The 24,230-nt window shown below is 41.4% G+C and overlaps 3 protein-coding genes across 3 annotated transcripts; 1 reads left to right on the top strand and 2 right to left on the bottom strand.

Annotated features, from left to right (window-relative positions):
- The first annotated feature begins 2,661 nt into the window (after positions 1-2,661).
- Positions 2,662-6,077, top strand: scd (stearoyl-CoA desaturase (delta-9-desaturase)). Its single transcript, XM_056772015.1, has 6 exons — positions 2,662-2,944; positions 3,110-3,331; positions 3,508-3,638; positions 3,947-4,152; positions 4,227-4,459; positions 4,587-6,077. The coding sequence occupies exons 2-6, from the start codon at positions 3,118-3,120 to the stop codon at positions 4,784-4,786; spliced, it is 984 nt and encodes a 327-aa protein (XP_056627993.1). The 5' UTR covers positions 2,662-2,944; positions 3,110-3,117; the 3' UTR covers positions 4,787-6,077.
- A 1,501-nt stretch (positions 6,078-7,578) lies between these two features.
- Positions 7,579-21,613, bottom strand: sec31b (SEC31 homolog B, COPII coat complex component). The gene is made up of 26 exons (XM_056771339.1): positions 21,524-21,613; positions 20,944-21,036; positions 20,590-20,713; positions 19,954-20,149; positions 19,776-19,871; positions 19,340-19,480; positions 19,101-19,243; positions 18,922-19,021; positions 18,629-18,790; positions 17,042-17,194; positions 16,337-16,564; positions 16,186-16,260; positions 16,017-16,103; positions 15,834-15,936; positions 15,571-15,749; positions 15,358-15,484; positions 15,122-15,267; positions 14,867-15,040; positions 14,544-14,693; positions 12,553-12,685; positions 12,090-12,455; positions 11,190-11,248; positions 10,921-11,046; positions 10,714-10,833; positions 9,012-9,083; positions 7,579-8,932 (listed from the first exon to the last, which is right to left on the bottom strand). Exons 2-26 carry the CDS (start codon positions 21,020-21,022, stop codon positions 8,753-8,755), a joined length of 3,519 nt encoding a protein of 1,172 aa, XP_056627317.1. The 5' UTR covers positions 21,023-21,036; positions 21,524-21,613; the 3' UTR covers positions 7,579-8,752.
- A 718-nt stretch (positions 21,614-22,331) lies between these two features.
- Positions 22,332-24,001, bottom strand: ndufb8 (NADH:ubiquinone oxidoreductase subunit B8). Its single transcript, XM_056770904.1, has 5 exons — positions 23,864-24,001; positions 23,410-23,536; positions 23,026-23,125; positions 22,760-22,915; positions 22,332-22,495 (listed from the first exon to the last, which is right to left on the bottom strand). The coding sequence occupies exons 1-5, from the start codon at positions 23,952-23,954 to the stop codon at positions 22,403-22,405; spliced, it is 567 nt and encodes a 188-aa protein (XP_056626882.1). The 5' UTR covers positions 23,955-24,001; the 3' UTR covers positions 22,332-22,402.
- Between the last annotated feature and the right edge of the window lie 229 nt (positions 24,002-24,230).

Raw genomic sequence — 24,230 nt, 5'->3', positions numbered from 1 at the left:
TCACCTGGAGTCCCTAGACAGATTGTAAAAGTCACCCTAAAAGAGAGTTAAATGACATATTTACACAACAATATATCAATTGCAATACAGTTTGTAAAAAAGGACTCTAAACTAGGATGTACAATAAAAACACAACAGACCAACAATCTAACAAACATAAGACACATACAGGAACACAATTATTTACAATTAGTATTGTTATTATAATATATATCTTATATGTTGAGGGTATAGTTTGATTGTGCATCAATTATGTTTTAATTATTATTTTAACCTAATATTTTAAATACTTACTATTTTCAATGCAGTTATTACTGGCCTGGTAGTTATTTTATACTTTTGTCAAACATAATATAAATACTCAATAAGCTTATAATATCATATGTTATATATGATTTTAAATAAATACGATTGTTTAGTAATTAGAGCATAACTGGCAAATTATAAAGCAACTTCCGGGCCAGTAGCTCCGCCCAAGTCAGTAACACTTTGATGTTCGTCTTCTCCAGCAGTTTCTGGTTTCTACTCACAGACATGAGGCGATGAATGATGACGTGTCCTTAACACGCCTAACGGGATCTTTTCACTCCAATGAAAATTATAAATTGTTAATATTGTTTATTCAATGCCTTTTTTTTTGTATGTAAACTTGTTTATATGCTATTATTAAAAATACAAAAAGTTTAACTCCAATGACTGCAATGATATAGTTGAGAAATTATGCAAAAAAAATAAAAACTGCTTTGTGAAATCTTCTCATTATATACTTACTTAATTCCATATATGCAATAAATAAGTAAACATGCATTTTGTGATCATATGTTTCATGACGCATAATGGAGCGTAAACATGTGATCACAAAACAACATGCATCAGACGACACGGCGATTTTTTACATTTCATTTGAAAGAGTTTTGTGTCGTCGTTTGTTTAAATAAAACACACAAGATGGCGCTATAGATCACTTGAGAACAAACGAACTCGTGATACTGTTGACATGTCATGATGTAATTCTGTGTGTAATCAGTTTGCATTACAGTATTTCGTCGACTTTTTCACATTAAAATGGAATAGATTTGTACATCAGATATAAAAAACATTCGATATTTTAATAAATTCTCCCGACATATTTAAACATTACAATAAGATTTTGCTTGGTTTAATAGCAATGAAATCGGATTGTCCTTCAGAAGTATGTCACTCTTCACTTTTTTATGAGTGTTTATGTAATCAGTGACATCTGTACAAAACTTTACAAGCATCTACAGTACCTGGTGGAGAGATGAGAGCAAAGGTCCGAATTATGTCATTCATTTCAACATCCTTATTGATCAGAATCAGATGATCTGACCTAAATCAGGCGCATGTAACAGTATCATTCTCTTTATATCAGCTGTCATGAGGTAACCTGTGGCACAGAATGGACTGACACATGCCAATTATTTAATATTTGAGTACAATTATTTAATTAAGTCTGAAACATGATGATAGATGTCAAAGTATTCAACAGGATGATGCAGACAATTTTAAATTAAACTTAATTCTGTGAAAGGACATATATGTCGAAATATGTAAGAGAAATTCTTACACTGGTAATGTTAATATGACAGATGCAGAAAGTCCGAAACATTTCCTTTCATGAGGGGAAACATCTTTATGATCAGAAGTTAATTGTTTCTCTGTGATATAGAATCTTTATTACCTTCAAAGGTTTGATGATGTGGAGTTCTGTATCATACCATAAACACGAAATTCTTTGTTTCATTATATGACAAGTGAAATAATTTGAGGTTGTTTGCTTTAAACAATCTCTGACAGCATCTAAATTGGTGCATGTTTGTTTTATAATATACAAGCATTACCACACTGTGCATGGTCATTATGTTTTGAAGGTAAATAAAGGTCATTTACAACATCCTGTAGATATTCTATTGTAGAAATAAAACAAAATAAAATACAAAGATCAGAAAAAAATAAAAGTTTATCAGAAAAAAAACTGCATGTATGATTCAGTGTCAGTGTCTTCTGTATTAGACATCCGAGGAATTTCTCATAAATCTGAGAGAATGAATGTGGGAAGAGATGTATGACAGCTTCTGTACATGCGGATGTGTTGTGTCTGAAAATGTTGTTAACAACTAAAAATGTCTTTTTGATGAAACAGTCCACTTATGCAAGTTGGTTTTTGAAACTGATGACCATTAAATTGTGTAATGTGGCAGATTCCTTCTGGAATGATCTATGATGCATTTGCAGGACTTCACCAGATTATTGCATGACCGACATTCTCATGAGACATTGTCAAGTTTGGGTTCTTAATCCCAGACAATAATGTGTCTTTCGTCGCGAATACGTCACTTGCTAAACTTTAACGTACACGAACGTTCATTTTCATTCACTATTGCGTGGTTCTGGTGTTCTAAAGTAATTTTAAAATGCACGTTTTGAATAAACATTTAATAACCCACAATACATCTAAGTCATTTCGAGCGATTTGCGGAACACGCATGAAAATCATATCGTTATAATTAATAATCGTCGCATATTTTTATATCTGCGATATTTGTGAGATGAAGAAACGCTGTTGAGAGCTCGTGATTGGTCGTCGGGCAGATCCTCCTCCTCGCAGATGGGGTGTGTTTCCAGTATAAAGGACTGGTGAGCACCGGTGAGGTTCGGCGAGATTCGGGTATTCGGATGCTGGCGAACATCAGATGAACACTAGCCAATAACAGCTCCGCAGTGAGGTGGCATCAAACTCTTTGGCCAATCCCAACACGATATTACTGCCGTTCAGCGCGAGAGCACAGCGCATCACCAGCATCGGCGTCTGCGTGCGTGCGGAGTTTGCGCTTTAACTCGTTCCTCTGTCTCTGGGAAACGCGCACTTTTCTTCGCCTCTTCCGTGAATCTAAACCCACCGCCGCTGCACTGGAGACCCCGGGTGAGTGTTTTCTTCGACTAAATCTAACTGCGTGGTGACGCGTATTGACTGATGTTTCTGAGGTGTTGATCCAGTGTGACCCGCTGATGGTACAGTCACCGTGACCCGATGAATGCGTTAAAACAACAAGTGTGTGTCTCTGTTGTGTGTGTGTGTGTGTTGCAGTGATCGCCATGTCAGACACAGAAGTCACGTCACGTGCAGTCGGGCGCTCGGAGCCGGACTCGGTGGAGGATGTTTTCGACCACACGTATGAGGAGAAAGCGGGCCCGAAGCCTCCCATGTCTATAGTGTGGAGAAACGTCATCCTCATGACTTTACTGCACACCGGAGCTCTGTACGGAATCTTCCTCATTCCGTCTGCACAACCGCTCACACTACTGTGGGGTAAATATCAAACCATGCACGTTGTCATTACCCATAATTGAGTGCGACCTCGTTTGAGATCAAACTCAAGTCGGTGGTTGTTTGAATGGAGGAAATTCTGCTGCCTTGTTTCACATGTAAATGGATTGAAAACAAAATGATTGTTGGCGTCCACTAATCTGCTGTGTTTCCTCCAGCGCTGCTTTGTTTTGTGTTGAGCGCTCTGGGCATCACGGCAGGTGCACACAGACTCTGGAGTCACAGATCCTACAAAGCATCTTTACCTCTCCGCCTCTTTCTGGTCACATGCAACTCCATGGCCTTCCAGGTACTGAAGCCTAAACTTATCTAAACTTCACGCTGCTCTACTGATACGGAAACTGTAGAAATGCATACAGGCGCAATTTGTGTTTGTCGTAATTCTAGGTGAGTTATGGCTGAAATACACTACAAGACTATTAGAAATGTGAGACGAGAAGCACACACTTGCAGACTTTTGGAAAGTATCAGATAGAAACACACTGACTGCTCAAATCTGCAGTCCAGACTGAAAATCTGAGCCAAGTCTTGCGACGTATTTCAGGCTTTAGTTTGTAGACGCGTCTGTGCCTCCAACGCTCTCATCTCCCGCCCTAGAACGACATCTACGAGTGGGCTCGCGATCATCGCGTTCATCACAAGTTCTCCGAGACGGACGCCGACCCTCACAACGCGTTACGGGGCTTTTTCTTCTCTCACATCGGCTGGCTGCTGGTACGGAAGCATCCAGACGTCATCGAGAAGGGACGCAAGCTGGAGCTCGGCGATCTGAAGACAGACGAAGTGGTGATGTTCCAGAGGAGGTCAGTGGCGTATGAGCGTCGTGAGCCGAACGGACGAGCGAGTGTGTGTCTGAAGGTTCTCTCTTCTGTGTCAGATACTACAAACCTCTGGTGCTGCTGATGTGTTTTGTCGTCCCGATGGCCGTGCCGTGTTGCCTGTGGGGCGAGTCGCTGTGGGTGGCATATTTCGTCCCCGCCATCCTCAGATACATGCTGGCGTTAAATGCAACGTGGCTGGTGAACAGCGCTGCACACATGTGGGGGAACCGGCCGTATGACAGCACCATCAATCCCAGAGAGAACCGATTCGTCACCTTCAGCGCTATAGGTGCGTCGACACACACACACACACACACCTCACTCTTAAGTGCTTGTAAACATGCCTACACAAAACCCCACACAAAATGTTGTCTTGAATGTATTTTCACAATGCCTACTTTTGCTGCCTTACTCAGGCGAGGGCTTCCATAATTACCACCACACGTTTCCATACGACTACGCCACCAGCGAGTACGGCTGGAAGATCAACCTGACCACCTGCTTCATCGACCTGATGTGTTTTCTGGGCCTGGCGAGTCAACGGAAGCGTGTGTCCAAAGAGGTGGTGATGGCGCGGGTTCAGCGCACCGGAGACAAAAGTCATAAGAGCGGCTAAACTCGACATGTGTATCCCCCCAAAAAGCGCCCATCTGAAGACAAAAGGAGGTTCAGGCCTGTAATGGGCTTTGACAGCGAAGAAGCCTCCGCTGGGTTCCGACTCTGAATGCCAAATGTGTTTGCCCCTGTCCAGCCTGTGAGGCTTTAATTCCGGGATCATCTGTTTGTGTCGCTCTTCATTTGATAATTATTCTCTGCTTTCTCTCGACTGCAGTTTTTTTTCTTTTTTTGACGCTTCGAGCTTCCGATGTCCCTGGACTCTCACACGCGCAAGAAACAGGCCGACCGCCTCACAGTATTTGGCCTCCTAGCAAATTTAATCGTGCGACCGCTGGAGAAATTCGAGCGGTAGAGATGTTTCCTTTCTGCACCTTACTGTATTTGATCGAAATTAAAGTAGACCAAATGCCGCCCTCTTTTTGACGCGTCACAAGTTGCCAAACCTTTTTACTGTCGTGATGATTGCACAAATTGTAAGTTCTTTCGAGTTTTGGAAGAGGATTCCGAGAGTTAAATCCATGTGATGATTTTTGAGCGTTTGATAACGGACGAGTTTGTAATTTCTGAAAGGGCTTCGAATGAATTTATTGACGAACACGCGCCGCAAATTCATTGATAAACTCTTTCAAGAAGACACCGAAGGTCTTGGAAAGATCAGAACGAGATGTTAGTAAGTGTGTTTTTGGATGATTCTGTAGTGTTTAGTACTGTAAACGGTTTTGTTTGCATTTGAATTTAATTGAGTAGAAAATCCTTGTTTTTGAGTTCTTTCTTTTGATTTTCATCTTGTAGTTATGGATTCCAGCGCTAGTGAATGCATGCTGTGTTATTACAAAACTCTGCTTTCTAATGCCTATAATAGAGACAGATGTGTCTGTCAAATACATTCATAGATGGATGATAATAATGCGGTGTGTTCTGATGCCAAAACCGATGGTGTCGCATGCATAGTGTGAACTGGACCAGCCGTTCACCTGTGTGTTTCTATTATTAAAGCTACTGATCCTTTCGACAGGTTGCTTGTGTTTCAATAGTTCAGCACTTATTTGAATTCTAATTGTTTCTATATTGAGTTTGTGACTCTCACACAGGCTAAATTCAGGTGTGACCGCCTTGTTTTCACTCGGACACTTCTAATTCAGAGACGTTTGTGGTATTTCTCATGCTGTAGGAGGCTCAAGCCCTTACTTTTGAAAACTAATGTGATGTTTCTGTGATAACAGCCTGTGGTAGTGAATAAACTTTTGTTTCATAAAAACTGAAAATAAAAGTGCAAGAGAAGAACTTTTCGCCACGTTTTGTCTGTTTATTACAAACATTTATCTCAAAGAAGTGAATTTCACTAAACAAAACAAACATCTAGAATATTAAAGCAGAGAATGTCAGTTCTACAGCTGCTTTTATTAAACACGTGTTTGACGAGCGCAGCATCAGTCAATGAACACGCACTTACATTTCAACAAATGAACAGTTCGCTTTCAAACAAGAACTCGGTTTAAAAAAATATGTTTTAAATCATGTTTTTTTATTCTGGATGACAATTAATAACAACCAAAGTGCGGTTGATTTGCTTTGTTTTAAGCCATTATAACTTAAAAAATGCAGCTAACTAACACAATAAAGCATGATAACATGAGATCTTCAAAACTCTTCAAATAAAGATTAAACAGATCGAAATGCAACCGCAACTGTTATGAGAACAATCGAACTTTCTGGAAAGTATAACATGTTTGAACTCGTTACATAAATCAGTGACGCAACGTCGAGCTATATAACACCTCGCACACGGATGCGTCACACTATCGCGAGGTCAAAAGACATCCCGGGAATTTCAACAGCAGACCAGCGCGAGCCAATCAGCTGCGCCGTATGACTCGTGTGGACCAATCAGCGAGCGGCTCTCAAACGCTGAGACTGTCATGTGTTCGGTTTGTCCTGAAAATTGATGCGTATGTCTCAAATAAAACCTTTCGTTTTATATACAGAAGTCATTATCTGCTAATATTTAAATTTAAACACGACCCAAATAAAGCGATATAAATCATCCCTACGTGACGTGTAAACAGGTTCATTTCCTGTCGAGTTTATTCACAGACTAGACGGATGACAGATTTTCTTTATCTCCCGCTAATGTTTAATTAACTTGGGAAAATATAAGAAGGATAATTTGAGTGTAAGATATTTAAGAAACACTGTTGAAAGAGTTAAAGAGAAATGTGAAACTGTTATTTCATGTTATGTCATCAACAGAAAACGCTCGTGCGCGCCCTCTAGAGGATAAACTCGTGCACATCAGTCAGTGTTTTAAGAATGAATGCATGATGATTGGCTGTATTTCTTTTCCCCAAAGTTTATTCAAATATAAAAAAAAACTCGTAAAGAGATTCCTAGTGTGGAAATGTAAATCATTAGCTGATTTGTCATGGCTAGACGCTTTCTGACTACAAATCTTTAGAGATCTAAAACATCATGACCTTTGACCTAAATGGGTCAGAATCCGGATGCACCTCACTCCTGTTCTGTGTGTTCACATGCCATGAACATTTAAAGTCAACATGAATTCAATATTGATGCATATATGTTTGTAAAGCACACATCTAATGTGAATGATTTATCAGTGCGCTTTAGTCCAAAGAATAAAAATGTTTATTTTCATGAAAACATAACTTCTCTCTCTAATATGATTTTTTCAGATGACATCACTGATATTTCTTATAACCAATCCGAACAGCAAAGAGATACCGGTCCATCAAATCTCCCAAAATGAATTCAATTCTGTTTAATGCAGTCTCAGAAATACATCAGTTTATTCAAATAACGTGTTGCTAATGTGGTTTCATGTTGACTTTGGGCATCAAGGTGAATTTTATTCAGATATCATTCTGTGAGCATGATGAAATTGTTTCATAAATCTTTCAGCACAGATTTGGATTCAAGCAGTGAATTGAAGGCTGTGAAACATTCAAGGTTAATGAAAGCAGCTCTGAATATAAACATTTTTTCAGAATGAATCAGATTCATGACGGATACAAACAGTCGACGGATGTGGAGGTTTCTAGAAGAAGAGCATGAGTTTATAAAAGAGCAAAGATTTGCACATTCACTTACATTCAGTCTTCTCCGGTTACAGCATGGACATATTTCACCCTAAAATCTGATTTATTACAAAAACAAAACCTATTTCTAGAACATGACTTCTCAAAATAATGCTGAACAAATAAATATGAATATATCCTGCTTCTGGTGAAGTGTCTTAATGCTTGTTTTTGTTTTTTAACTTATTTTTATCACTGACAAGTTTGGAAGGTGGTGAGGGGGTTGTCAGTCATGTAAAGAAAGTCAAAAGATCGCAATGACTCTAAAAATAGGTTTAATTTTCTTCATGCAAAATGAAAGGCATTATATCTTTTTTTGGATTTTGGAGTGAAATATAAGCGGCACAATTCATGACAGTCATTCACACACTCATAAGTCTCGAAAGCGTTTTAAGATCTGTATGAGAGAACATCTGGAGTGTTTTCAGAACAAACCAATCCATCAGATGACCTGACAAACACCAAACCTCCTTAAGATCTTCACCACAATAAAATGTTGAATTTATCGGTCACTCAAACATGAACCTCGTCCACTTACATCAGTCATGACTGAACTATAGACAGCATCTCTCTGAGACCAGAGCAAGTTCTGCACCACAAAAACATCAGGCCGCATTCATCAAACATCAGCACAAACCCTTCATAAAACCAGTTCAATGTCAGACTGATTTCATGAAGCAATGAATTCATTCCACTTGGTTTTTTGAATGAAAGAAAACGGCAAACACATCAGAAGTGTACCAGCGATCTACAGTCAGAGATTAAGGGTGTATTCATTCTTACAGAAGATAAACAACATCACGAAACACACAAACAGTCCGTCACAAACGCTTGTGTTTGACGCAGGAGTGACGATGATGCTGTCGGTGTCAGACGGCCAGTTTGTTGGCGATGGTCATGAGCATTTTAAGAACGGGCATGAACGCAGAGATCTCGCTGAAGTTACTGCTGCTCACCACCTGCGTGTGGACCTCCAGTCCCTGAGGATAGTTACGGGCGGCGACGCAGCGGGCGATCTCGTGCAGGCCGGCGAGGATGCTGGACGATAGCTGATGGGTAAAAAACAGGTCGGGTGTTATACACTGAATCTCTGAGCTGTGCGAAGAGGGAAGTTAAACTCAAACGTACCGTCTGATCTCTCAGTTTGTCATAAAGGTTCTCCAGACGCTTACAGGCATCCTCTAGTTTTCTCTTTGTTTGCTGCAGGAGAAAATAAAAAAAACAAGTCAATCACCATTAAGTGTGCGCACGTACAAAAGAGAGATGTTGCGTACACACAAACGTATAGATAAATAAAAAAAACCTGCGCAAAGGAGAAGTGTGTGTGTGTTTCTCCACGTCATCTGCTCCCTGATATAACCAAATATGGAGCTTAAGATGCCTAGTTTATGTTTGGTATAATGTACAGGCAGCCGGTTGTTATGGCAGAAACAATCCCCGACACTGTGATCAGGACGTAAAGCAGAGGGTCTTGTATAACACTGAAGGGGCTTATTTAGCGATAACAGCCGGGTGCTTGTACATTATCCCGCTTATTACACAGCTACTTGCCACATGAGAAAATAACTGGAGATGAAATGTGAATTTGAAATATTTGATTAGCTCATTTAACCGAATGCAGACGTTCTGTGATGAAAAGCCGTTTACTTTCAGTTTTCAAGGTAACAAACGACGTTCAAAGTTACAAACAGGCAATTTGGTTTAAACATTTGTAAATATAATGTCATGTACGTTACTAAAAGACATATTTAAATTTAATTTGTAAAAAAAGTATAAAAATTGATTTGCTGAATCCCGGTTACCGTGTGTTATTAGTTTTGAGCGGTTGTTATCTGGAAATAACGAACCTGCAAATGTCACGACTGACCAATCAGAATCAAGCATTCCAACGAGTAGTGTAATAACTATTCATAATGTCATCTTCATATAATTTCCATATTACCGGACGGTAATACAGTGACGGTACAAGACATAAAAAATACGGATCCAGCAGTTTCCACAATCACATCAAAGTCATTTTTCTCTTAATTATTGTTCTCTCTAGAAACATTTTCTCAGAACAGGAGTTCTGATCTTATTTGAGGGAGGAATTATAATGCACCTCACACGTCTCACTGTCATTTAAACATTAAAACACAACAGGCCACAGGAAAGTGTTTGTAAGCAGCGCATGCTCTAGAAATGGACTTTCAGATGTCATTTGAGTTGCGTCTAGTCTATTATTGAGAGTGCTATATTTGATAAATAAACATATCAAAGTGAAAACAGAGTTTCAGATTATTTTGTTAATGTCATTGCTTCACCCACACAACAAAGAGTGCTCACGCATGGTCTTAAATGTGTGCACGTTCAGTTTTATAAGTCCAGACACGTGTGTAAGGAGCGCTTATAAATGAGACCCCTGAACTGTATGTGTGTGCGTGTCTGGTGTAGTCAGACCTTTGACTGCTTTTGGTGGCACCATTGTGAAGGTCTTTGCCAAATGCACAGATAAACTTTATCTTATTGCATCAAGTGTGTTAACAGAAGCTGGAAGAAGTCACTCAGATAAAAGCTCGCCAGACAAACATTGTGACAGTTTTGTGTAACGCATCAGACGGTGAATGAAGCAAGAGATATTGCATGAAGAGGATAACGTGTCACAGACTCTATTAGGAGCATTTTAAATGTGTTAAAGGTGAATAAAGCTGGCTGCTCTTACTGCAGACATGACACAGGAACTATTTTCCAGCACTCATCACTGTGTCAACGTGTTGCTCATAAGATTGTCATGTGTGAACTGTTTCAAGTTAGAGATGATTCTCTGATGGGTGTTAAGGGTGAGATTTACCGCATCTGTGGCCGACAGCTGACAGCGCTGCACCAGACTGCTGAAGGTGTTCTTCAGGATCACGTGTTCTGCAGGAATCTCTTTCTGGTCCACACGCTCGGCCGGAAGCTGACGCAGAGACTGAAACGCACACACACATATACACATCCATCATATACGGTGAGACTCCGGGGTGAGATCACATGACCGAGCGAGGTGTTGTGTCACCTGTATGCTGGGCTCCTGAGGAGCTCCGGGCGGCACCTGAAATCTCTCCTGAACTACAGGAGCTTCAACAGGAAAACCCATGACGGGTGTCGTGATGGGGACAGGAGGGGTGTAGTTCTCTGCTAGCTGTATAACACACACACACACTCTGTGGCATCTGCTCATTTAAACAGCATTCAACTACAGCAAATCATATGAAAGCCCACGAGACATGAAGACTGATTTAAGACATTGATGGAAAGTTGATGACGCTGACAAACACAAATCACCTTCTGCTTCCGTGAAGCTGTGCGTAACGCTGGAGGGTCGTTCCACCCGTCCTGAACACCTGAGACAGAGAAAGTATTCAGACACGCACGACGTTTATCGAAATAATGTGCAATGAGGTCACATTCATCACATGTCATTGAAAACAATACCGCTTACAATCACATTCATATCTGCGTGAAAAGCTCCGTAAAATGAGCAGTTTGAGAAGTGTTTGTCTATTTTGGAGCCATTATCATGTCATGTAAATCCACACACAGCATCAGCGTTCAGTCATTTACAGATGATTTCACCCTCTCTGAGAGCATACGGACGGCCACAAGCTGAATTTGAGAGCTTATCCTTAAAACAACAGGCTTGTATAAAAGCTGATAAACATTATGAGGATGAGGTTTATCTCATCAAGCTGCCCGACATTCAACCAGCTTAATTAACCTTTTAAATGATATTTGACTTAATCTAATAAAGAAATCTTGACAGCCTCAATATATAAAAACTATCGTGCCAAGGCAAAGCCCTCGTAAACCAAACACGCACCCACACTTCCTGTCACCTACCTAATCTCTGTGACCACGTTTACATGGACAACAATAATCAGATATAAACAGGATTAAGACAATACTCTGATTAACAACGGAGCATGTAAACAGAGCTTTTTGATCAGATTATTCCGTCTAAACTCATAATGGTAGTAAACACAGATGATATTAAGACGGGTGGAGTACTCCTGTTTTAGTGGCATTATGGAAGTGTGGTATAGATACAATCCTGAAGCAATAATACCCAATGAATGGAGAAGTGATGCCTCTTTATAGAACATCAAATAATGACTTTATATTCATTTTCATGTGTCCATTTATGAGGAATATGTAGTGTAGTGTGTGTATTTGTGTGTGTTTTACCTGTGGGTGGAGGATGGACACCAGCAGAGCTGAAGCTCTTAGCCCCCGGAGCGCCCGGACCCCCCTGTGGATACCCCGAGCCTAAAGCTGCATATGTGCCGCTGGGAGGGGGGGCGGGTCCATGCGAGTGCGGCGCTGCTGGAAACACGGGCGCTCCTCCCGGTAGAGAGGTGGGAGATAAGAATCCTGGAGGTGGTGGGGCGCCTCTCATCGGGATGCCGCCTGGCATAAGGGGTCCCGGTGGAGAGGAGGGGGGTGCAGAGGGGCCTGCCAGACTGGAGGGGGGCATCGGTGGGCCCGACATGAAACCACCAGGAGCTCCTAGAGGCCCCGACTGAGGTGGGAACGGCTGAGAGGGGGGGAAACCTGCAAGTCCAAGATTATGAAGACAAATGTATGAAGTTTGAAATGGAACTGCGTGATGGACAGATGATCATTTTGCCGATTGGTCACTGATGGGTACCTGGCGCTGTGGCGGGGTGTTGTAGGTACGCTGTTCTTTGAGTCGGGCGCGGCACTCCAGAATCAGGAATCTGCTGTGGTGTGAAGAGACGGTGAGGGGGCATCTGAGGAGGCACTGAGGGGGTGAACTGCCCCTGGACACGAGACACAACGTAACACGATTACATACAAATAAGAGAAAACACACAGAACACTTCACTGCTATAACCCAACAGATTTACTAGAAAACACGACTTGTTTGATAAAACATCATTAAGACAAACATGATTGTGTTGATTTAAACACGCGGATGAATATAGAGATTAAAGGTTCCGGTTGTGCAGATGTGATGATGCATGATTTGTGTACACTGTAAATCTGAAGCGTTCAGAGGGAGATGACCTCATGTCAACAGAACACACACTATACACCAGCTGCAGCTTAAATTGCACAAGGCCATCAGAGAGCAAATAAACTGTCAGCATGATCATATAATCATCATAGATTTATATCAAAGTCCCTGATAAGTACACATAACCCCTGAACAACTGGAGCACACATGGACGATGAGTCCAGACATCAGTGTGTGTGTTTGGCTGATAAAGAGGTGTGTGTGTGTCCTGGATGATGATGGTGTGACTCATCTGAGTATGTGTTATGGCTGCTAAAGGTATGTGTGTATTTGTGTGTTGTGGTTACTGAAGGTGTGTATCTCATCTATGTGTGTGTGTGTGTCATTGCACTGACATTGTGTGAGTTTTTCTTCTTGGTGTGGTTCGTTTGGCAGGTGTGAATGCAGCCATCCACTTGAGTGCGCATCAAAAGTGGACAAAATAAGCGTACCGAGACCTTGAAAAGGTGGGTACGCTTTCAAACGAATCCTGGAGCGGTTCGTTTGTGGTGAGAACGTGATTCGACTTACATTGCTTTATCCTATACATTTTACATAGGTATATACAATTCCCTGGGATAGAACCCACAACCTTGCATTGTTAACACAATGCTCTTACCACTGAACTACAAGAAAGCTTTTGTGAACTAATCCAGTTGTGGTAGTCTGCTGCGCTGTGCATTATGGAGTGAGGACAAGTGTTTGTTGACAATTTGCACTACATGGCAGCTCGCAGAGTTTTGAGGAGGTGCAGAGCCTTATATAAGTTTGTCTGATGATCATATTCTGACATGGAAGAGAACCCATCTGACAAGAATATCTGGCTTTATTGTTTATAATGTTGACAATACATAAAGTAAAGGGCTTGAATTTACCAAGAACAACAGCTCCGAAAACAAGTTATAGTAATACATTAATTATTGTTATCATCTTATATTACGTTGATATTTTCATACCTAATGTAAGTAATGTTAACAAACTCTATGTCTCACCAGTTTTTAAACATTTTAATTGTGAGCCGAGCATAACACACGATACGGGCATCCGGTGAGTAAACTTAAAATAATTAAACTAGCTTGAAATCTGGATTAAGGGAACACATAAAATTGTTTTTTATATTTTCTTTTTTTATTATTATAAAATCATACAGATGAATTGAAGATGCATTAAATAAGAAGTGACAACTGTAAGGTTTTCTGTAGTGGTAACACAGTTTTTATTCTTATGAAAAATATTCATAAAGCATTTTGATATTTTTGAATAGTTATTGCAGATCGAATATTTGAACATTCGTGAACATTCCTATTACATCCCAACTTTCAAAAACACACAAAAAGCAATATATTGGTTTAGCAAACAACTGATGGAAAGGGAGTTTAATAGATCTGTGGAACAGTGCCGGGAGCAGGCCAGCAGTACACACATTGTGTGTATTTGTGTGTTGTGGCTGCTGATGGTGTGTGTGAGCTTCACCTGTGTGTGTGTGTGTGTGTGTGTGTGTGAGGCTCAACAGTGTGTGTGTGTGTGTGTGTGACTCTCACTTTTGTGTGTGTCATAGCTGCTGATGGTGTGTGTGTGAGCCTCAACAATGTGTGTGTGTGTGTGTGTGTGAGGAGTCTCACCTGTGTGTGTGTCATGGCTGCTGATGGTGTTTGTGTGTTTGTGATGACTGATGGTTTGGCTCCTCCTGCTGGTGCTGATGGTTGTTGTTGTCTGTGCAGTCTCTCACCCTTAGCATGAGACAGTCGGTCTCTCAACATCCTAACACCAGGCTGGAACACAAACACACACAACCACACTAAACATATAAATATACACAAACAAAAGTGTGTTGTTTTGTGTGTGTAAAACAAAGCAGTGTGTTTTGGGCAGATGTTTTGATGATAATGGTATAGTTGTTTCTTGTCACTGAACATTTCTTTTGTGGTGTGTGTGTGTTTTATACCTGATCGGAGGTGTCGGGCAGGTAGCCGAGCGCGGCGCTCAAACTGCCCTGTGATGCCAGAATGCTGGAGTACTGGATGAGTTTCTCCGTCAGCGCTGAGCTCTGAACACAAACCTCACCGCTGCGCGAACGCTCGATCGACTTACGCAAGATCATCACCTTCTCCACCAGATCCTGAACACACGTGAACACAGACGCATGATATGACATCATCACGCATGAATCGAAACAGGCATGAATGTGCATGTAAGAGACCTCAAGCGTGAGAGGAGAGGAACAATCTCTCTGTAACGTCCAACACTCCACCAGACGCTCAATGTTACCGGAGCAGATATAACACAGACACGCCTGCAGACACGTCTTCTCGGTTCCTTCAGCCTCCAGACGAGAGCCAAGCGTATCTACACACACACACAAACACACACACGCTCTTTAATCTGATTGGACGAGCCGTGTTTCAAGTCACACAAACTGAACTCTCGTCATCTCACCGCACAGAGGAGCGAACTCTTCGGGGTTAGCATATGTTAGCAGGGCTGCTAATGCCTCCTTCCAGTTGTCCAGCTCACAGCTCTGAACGATATCACGCCAGTTCTGCGTCACCACCGACGTGATCAACTGAACACACAACACATCTGTAACTCACATGTCTCCATCACGTGACACTGTCGGTGTGTTACTTCTGACATGCTGTCTGCTGTTACCATGGAGATGCTGTTGGCGTGTCGGTCGAGGTACTGCTGCTGGGTCTTCTTCAGTAGCTCCTCCCCTCCGCTGATTGACAGGAGGATGGCCTCGGCGAAACGGCCGTCATTCAAACACAGATCCACGGCCCCCTCGAAGTTGCCCACCAGCAGAGCCTGACTGATCAAACCGTCCGTGTCTACACACGACACGCGACATCAGCGTTCACGCTAAACAAACGGCTGAAAGTTCATCCAGAAGGGTTTGTGTGTTGAGCGCTCACCTGAGGACACGGGGATCCGATACGATTCCTTCTCTTTCTTCGGGAGCTGAGAGAAGAAATCCGCTTGGGAATCGCTGCCTGCGACGGCCGGCTCATCTGCCATCTGATTGGACGAGAGAGGCAATAACATCATCTTTAATGACTGGGAGAGAACAGGAGGGCGTGACGCGCGTCAGAACAGACCTGATCGGAGAGAGTCTGCATCTTTTCGGCCAGAGCGTTGACATCTAAACCGTTGGGCTGCAGGCTTCGCCCCAGACACGCAGAGATCTGAAGAAAACACACACGCATCATTACAGTCGCACATTTAAACCGCCTCTCGTCATGTTAGGATAAACAGAAGTCACTGCACCTTCTTCTGCAGCTCGTCTTTACTGAACCCCAACAGCTTCAAGAACTTCACACGAGCGTCGTCTTCAAAATTCACCTGTTGACAAACGCAGAAAATACCTTTCAACACATCAACAAACATTTCACATGCAGTATTAGATGTAAACACGCACCCTGAGGAATCTCCAGACGTCTTGCTCAGCGTCTGAAGGCGCGCTCGTCATCTTCTTCTGACAGTAGCTGGAGAAAGATCCCGACTGTAGAGTGGCCTGCAGTTCGGCCGAGCGCTCCAGAAACTCTGTTTCCGTGGTCACCTGACTGACGCACACTTGCCGAGCGAGCGGCTGAGACGACTGCTGCTGCTGCTTTGGGTTCTCAAACGTTATTAGTTTTCCACCAAACTGAAGAGAGACAAGAGGAACATCAGAACTCATTCCAGACGTATGAGACGCGTGGAACTAGAGGCTGGGTATCGATTCACAAGCGATTGATTCGATTCGAATTCACAAGCTCTCGATTCGATTTTCGAGTACATGATTATAGATTTAATACAAATCTTATAGATATTTCTAAAAACACTCACTAAACATCACATTACAATGGTGAATAAAAAAATGAAATGAAGAGCCACAAATCTGTATATTAAGTTTTAAATCTGTATCGACGCAGATTATTTAACATTTAAGATTCAGTATAACAAACGAAATGTCACAAAATGAGCTGTAAAGAGATGCTGCAATCATATGAATCACTGCCTTTTATCTTTTTTCATCTGCCATGTTAATGAAGCAATGAATGAACGATACGCTCCCTGTTTTAACATGCACCCATTGTAAAAAGAAAATGAGTAATCGATTAATAATCGGTATGATACTCACGGCGAATGAAGCGCCGACGGGTCTCCGCACCCATTTAGGCGGCTTCTTCAGTGGGGGGATGATGGTGGTCTCTACTGTGGGCTGAGGGATCTGGAGAGGTGGAAGAGTCTGACCCGTTCCAAACGGGTCACTGGTGTCGAACGAAGCCGAGATCTAAAGAAATCGATTATCTAGAGTCATCTTTGCGAGCACTGAGGGGAAACTTATTCAGATGTCTATTCACCGGAGACATATAAAGGGATAGTTCACCCAATAATGGAAAGTCTTTCGTCATTTACTCTCCTTCGTGTCATGTCAAACCTGTATGAGTTTCTTTCTTCTGTAAAACACAGAAGAAGATATTTCGAAGTACGCTGATAATCAAACAGCACTGAACTCCATTGACTTTCATTGTATGAACACAAAACCACAGAGACATTTCTCAAAATATCTTCTGTGGCGTTTCACTGAAGAAAGACTTGCAAACAGGATTGATTGGGAATACATAAATGATGAGAGAAATTTTATGTTTGTCCCTTTAGCTATTAAACATGTGCTTTGTCCCAATTCGCCTTTCTATAGTATGCACTAAAAGTATGTAGAGTTTTGTTATGAAAAAGTATTTTAGTGTGCAGCAATACAGTATGCACGCACTGGGAAATACAAACAAGAAGCGGAAGTGGCCATTGTTGCCTAGACAACATTGTGGCCATGAACTGTCACACAAATCAAAGTAGAGATTGTCTTTTCATTGAAGTATTTATGATTCATTGTTTCATGTATAGTTATATTTATTCATTTAGTGATGCATCAGTTATTTAATTCTAAACTAACTAAGCTAAATGACTAAATGTAAACTCCGCCTCCTCGTGGTGAGATGTGGGTACTATCAGCCATTAAGAGTGTGCATCGTTCTGCACTTCAAATTTCTTACGGAAGCAGTAGACCATCCCGGACTCTTTGGATTACTATTTTCCGCATAGTAGGATCTGGGCCCAGTGTTGGTTATAACTAGTTACTAAGTAATGAGTTACTCTAATTAAATTATTTTCCGCTTGAAATAGTCAAGTAAGCGATTACTCTTATTTTTTATTTGTTTAATTACAGTTACTTCTGATGTCATTAAACTAAATACTTTGTGTAATATGTGTATGTGCAAAAGTGGAATTGACATCTAAATTTAAATTAAAAATCTGTTCTTTAATGTATAATTCTCACATTTGTAATCTTAAGTAAGTCAATAATACAACTTTATGTAGTTTATATTATTTATTTGAATGAATTAAGAGCTGTTTTATGTCCCTACTTGAATCACTGAACTAATCAAGTTTGATGTAGGATATAGAAAGTCATTAGCAATAAATAATTTTGGTGAGTTAATTGTACAGTAATCTAATTACACTATTGAATATGTCATTTGTAACTACTTATTCTTTTTCAGAGTAACTTACCCAACACTGTCTGGGCAGTACTAATCCTATTTAGGACGGATAGTATGCGAATTGGAATGCAGCAATTGTGCTTTTTGTTTCATATTTCTCATTTTTCTCAATACACATCAGACGTTCTAACGCTTTCACAGGAGTTGTGTCGTCGTCTTCATGATACCTGATCCACAGTACTGTGTTGATGCTGTTGAAGACGCCCACCCATGATGGAGTACACGCTGATCCGCCCATCAAATGATGCGGCTGACAAGAGGGCGGGGTTACGAGGACACCACTGCACATCGAAACACCACTGATTGGCCGTCGGCAGCTCGTAAATCACCTGCAACCAGAGATCACATCACCAGATTGATTCTTCTCTTAGATCTAATACAGGTTGTTAAATATTTGGTCATATTTACAGACTTCTCTGTAAACAAACAATCAAACAAACTGAAAGCGGGTAAGACTGACCTCGGAAGTGTTTGGGTTCCAGCACAGGATTCGATTGTCTTTCCCACTGCTCAGCAGGAGCTCGGGGTCGGCCTGACTCCACGAGATTGACAGAATCCCTCTGAAAGATGAAAACAGGAATCATCAGATCAGCCGCTGAAGCGATCACGCCCCTGACACAAGCTTTTCGTGATCTCGACCTGGTGTGGCTCTCCAAGACTTTGAGCGGCGAGGTGGCGAACCGAAGGTCCCACATCTGTATCACAGGCAGTCTGTCGTCCTCTGAGGCCAGAACCAGCTGAGTGGCCACGTCTGGATGCCACAACATCCCGGAGCAGTGCATCTAACCTCACACAACACGTCAAGCATTCTTACACACATACACACATATGAAGAAATACTATGCAAAAACGTGCGTGACAGGACAGGTCTCTCGTACCCGGTTGCTATGGTCACTGATTTTGATGATGGGCTCATTCTTTCTCAGGTCCCACACCACGGCTTTCCCGCTGGGGTTGGCGGATGCCAGGATGTGCTGCACCTGTCTGTTCCACGCCACCACGCTGACGTCCTCAGCTGGCTGTAACACGCACAGCACATAGCAGACACACACTTACACAAACCTTCAGCAATTCAGAAACATCCAGTTCATTATTCACACAAGAGCGAGATGTTAGTGAAGAGGTTCATCAATCCCATTTAAACCCAAACCAACACACACACACACACCTACACCCACCCCATCCTCACCAGAACGTGATCTTACCTCACTGAGCTGAAGAAACAGAGAGACAAATGCTTTCACTTTCAGTCCAATGACATCACAATCAAACATGTGAAGAAATGTTATAGTTTCAGACGTGTGCGATCGCTACCTGTGACTTTGCTCCCGGCGTCATTGGATTACTGAAACTGTTCAGGTCCCAGATGTATATTTCTGAATCGTTCGATCCCGATGCGATGAGATTACTCTGAAACGCAGGAGTCATGCATGTTCACCATCAGCTGCACAGAGAGATTTGATTTCAAGGAAAGATTGCCTCGGAGCGTTACCTGGAAGCGGTTGTAGTCGAGCGCGCGCACAGGGCCGGTGTGTTTGTTGGCCTGTCCCATCACGGCATCGTCTCCCGAGCTCAGAATACTGTCCGGACCGAAGATGGTCACGGTTCCGTTTTCACTGCCTCCAATGAGCCGTCCAGATGAATCTTTACCGTCGGTGTCAAATGCCGTCCAGATCAAACTGTGAAACCTGCACACACACAAGCGTTAACCTGACAGCAATGTTGTTGAAACTCTTCACACCCTGTGAACAAACAAAAAACTGCATAGAACGTCAGAATCGGCAGGTTTCACTTTGAATAAAATCGGAAACGGGAAGCGTAGAGAAATTTTAATGACACACCTTGAAATAAAAAAACGAACCCTTTCTCTCAACAGTAATGGTCTAGCTTTAGTTTAAACCAGTAACTTTGTATTGGCACCTAATGTATTATGGCTACTGACATATCGCTTGTTGCTCCCTAACTCTTTGTAAGTCGCTTTGGATAAAAGTGTCTGCTAAATGAATAAATGTAATGTAAATCACAAGCTAGATGTTAGAAGCAAATCACTGCCATTTAACAGTGTCTTGAATGTAAATACAGCTCCTGTGAACACACGATTGTAATGAAATGTGTGAGATTAACACACCTGTTGGAGGTGGGCAGAGTCCCTTTGAGCTTCATGTCCATGGACGTATCAGCAAAATCCATCTCAAAGATCTCCAGCGCAGAGGTGGTGTTGAAGGACGCATCCAGCTGCTGCGCAGCCGTACCTGTAGACCGTCATGAGGAAATCAATCATCAGAAAGAGGAAATGGGTTTTCCTGTTATTCAACTGAATGAGTTTTTAATAACATCATTCACAACAGACGTTATAACAATAAGACAATTCTTATAACCACGATCACTGCCTATACAAATAAACCCTCACATATTATTTCTTCATGTATATGTGGTTACACACGACACAATGAGAACCTGAGGCGCGCACACACACACTCACCCAGGGCCAGGTATGCAGGATGTTGTGTTGCAGGACTCCATGCTTGGGTCGCAGTCCTGAGTATCTCCTTTAATCTCATCTTCCTTCAAGCCTCTAAAAGAACAAGAAAAACCTGTAGTCATCAACTGACACACATCTGCTATGTCATGCCATTCCAGATCAACCTAAAGCTTCTTATATCACATACTATACATCACTGAACAGGAGACAAGCGATCAATGATGTTCATTTAATTGATAAACATTCAAACTGAAGCGCAGGAGTGAGAGATATACCATCAGCTGTCACTCACTCGACTGATCGGTTCTCTCACATAAATATTTCACTCTCACAGTCTTTATAAACCCTCTGTGTGTGTCATAAATGCAGTTTAGAGTTTATAGAGAGGAGCAGTGGATGTTTATAATCACAGTTTTTAATTCCTGATCATCTCCCGTTAGCATTAGCCGTCGGCGGCTCGCTGTCTGCGCTTTAAACACACAAACACACTGAACACACCGAAGACACACACAATATACATCATAGACGAGAGTTTATAGTCAAAACGTCAAACTTCTGCCAGCGTAGTGTGTGTACTTACAGCTGTGTGTAATAATTCGTTTGTCTGGTTTGTCTATCGCTGAGAGTTTAGAGGCGCTGATTGCGTCATGGGAAATGTAGTCAAAAGCGGAAGAGTAGTCCAGTACGGCGGCCGAGACGGACGGATCATGCGAAACTTCGTTCGTTCAACATTTCAATAGTCTGACTTCGTTTGTCGTACTAACTAACTAACGTTACAACGAAATAATTAATATTTGCATGAAAGCTATAATGATGCATTAATAATGAAGCATTTTTCTGTTTAACCATACCTTTAATAATAACGAATAACATAATCCCTGTCATTAGTAGTATAATACTCCAGTTAAGGCTACTTTATTAAACTTTTATGTTTGTAAGTTTGCGAAAATACCTCAGAAGATGCAAAAAAAATACAATTTTCACTACAAAATAGTAACTTATTTTATTCTTGTTTGATATGTTTGGGCTTTAAATAAACTGTGTGCGAGTTCATCCTGGTGGTTGTCTTACATTGTTGGCAATTCCCTCGCTTATGTTGTACAAAAAGCATTAAAAAAAGCGAAACAAGACAAATGGAAGTAACACACGAAAATAAATCATTTAAAGAAATGAACACCTTTGACCTTTTGATGTTTTCCCTTTTTTTTGTTAAATGGACTAAAAAACAATTAATGTTGTGAGAAACTGGAGTACCTTTATTATGGCTTTATGGGCAAAATAGTTACTTGTTGAAGCACAACCTGCTGAAAGCCCATCTGATGGGGTCAAACAAGTCTTATTGTTTCGAGGTGTCTAACAAGATTTATAAAAACAAACTTAACAAATAATCACAAGGTTTAATAACTTTATTAGCTAGAGAAAAATATACACAAGTCACAGAACAGAGAGGTTTATAGCATTAGATTTCATAATGTGTGATAGGTTCTGGTTCTTTATCAGGGTCTCCACCTCTCTCCAGATACAGGTCATTGTAGGGATACTGCTTGGGTGCCTGAGAAAAGAGAGATACTCATTCAGTAGGATTACAAAAATATGAAATAACTTAAAAAACATTAAGGTAAAAATAAACTATATCAAGTCCTGGCCTACACTTTCATAAGTATTCTACTTTACTCAGAAAAACATCAAAATCACATTGAAGAGGTCAGCATTTATAAAGCATTTAGTGCCTATTTCACCTATTTTTTACTTTACATCAAGGATAATATGAACAAAGTTTCAGTTTCTAAAAGCCAAATATTCTTGCAGCGCTCACCACAGGTTGGTAGGAAGGAAACACTTCGCCCAGGCCAAACATCAGCATCATAAACCCCAAGAAACCAAACAGATGTTTGCACATGGTCCTCCAGTCCACAGGACTTGGAGATGTGTCCACCCTGTTCCTGATGTACATGTCAAAGTTCCAATGCATCTGAAATATAAACATAAACATTATATAACTAAATAACTTAAAGTATACACTGCAGTTGATCCACAACACAATTTTAAGAAGTGGGAAGCAAAGGAGTGACAGTTTCTTACAGGTTCTCCCCAGTTCCTTCTCAGATCCGGATGGTCCCACTGATACCACGGATCTCTCTCTTGCTGTGATCTGTCCGGCAGCATGGGGTAGTCACCATATCTGCAAAACAACACAACATGAATACACATATCCCTCAAGGTTAATCAGAATTTGAACCAAGCGGTTGAAGAGCCGGAATCCAAACAGCGGTCAAAGTTACTTCTTATAAGAGAATTTACAGAAGGAATCCCCCAAAGCAAACCACGAGAAAATCACCTAATCTATCGGTCACCTTTCTTGTTTGTCTGTGGACAGAATTTTCACAATACAGAACAGACATGTGCAAGCACAAAACTAACAGATGCAGAGTTACAAATGTGAAGCTGCAAGAGAGACAACCTTACCCACAGCCATCATCAGGATAGGGACGGTAATCTTTCAGTGTCATGTTGTATTTCTTGGCTGCAGCCGCCATCTCCTCTGGGGTTTTGGGGTACGGGCCGGGCAAAATGTCTTTAGAAACACCGGAGGCTGCAGCACGACACACGGCAAAAATATCAACACAAACCATCCACAAAAAATACACAGGGAAACGTTTAATCATAACATCTTATATTAACCTCTGATCAGGTACAAAGAGATCATACGGTTAGGTACACTACACGTTTTTAAATGTACAAGATGTAAACACGAAGCAGTTATCAATAATACACTTTGTACAGAAAAGCATCGGAGGTTAGCCTCATCTGTTAGCTTGTTGAACTTGACATGAAGGTTATCGCACTGTTTATCCCACAAAACACTACATTAAGAACGTGTATTTGCATTTTAAGAATCAGATGAGGTAGAAGAACGTACCTGCTCTTGCTCCAATTATGTTTGCAGAGAATCCTGTTGTTTTTCCTTTAGAAAGAGCTCGGGTCAACAGACCCGCTCTGAGCGCCGCCATCTTGCCTCGCTGACACCCCGCAACGCGCACGCGCCAAATGCTGTCAATCATTCGGAGCAAAGGACAAGATTGCAGTTGATTCACACCTGAGTGGGACGATGGGATGATAAAATGTACCCCTACCAATATTTTAGCGGATTTTTTGCTGTTCGGAACATGATTTTCTCAACAAAAGATTCTGGACATTTTCCTCCGACGATGCACTTGTTCAAGACATCCACACGGTGGCAAGATTGTTCGCAAAACAAATATTAAAAATATATTTTTATAAACAAA

The sequence above is a fragment of the Triplophysa dalaica genome, chromosome 17, assembly GCF_015846415.1.
Source record: "Triplophysa dalaica isolate WHDGS20190420 chromosome 17, ASM1584641v1, whole genome shotgun sequence".
Classification (NCBI taxonomy): Eukaryota; Metazoa; Chordata; class Actinopteri; order Cypriniformes; family Nemacheilidae; genus Triplophysa; species Triplophysa dalaica.
The sequence above is the reverse complement of the archived record's forward strand: the minus strand, read 5'-3'. Positions and strand labels throughout refer to the sequence as shown.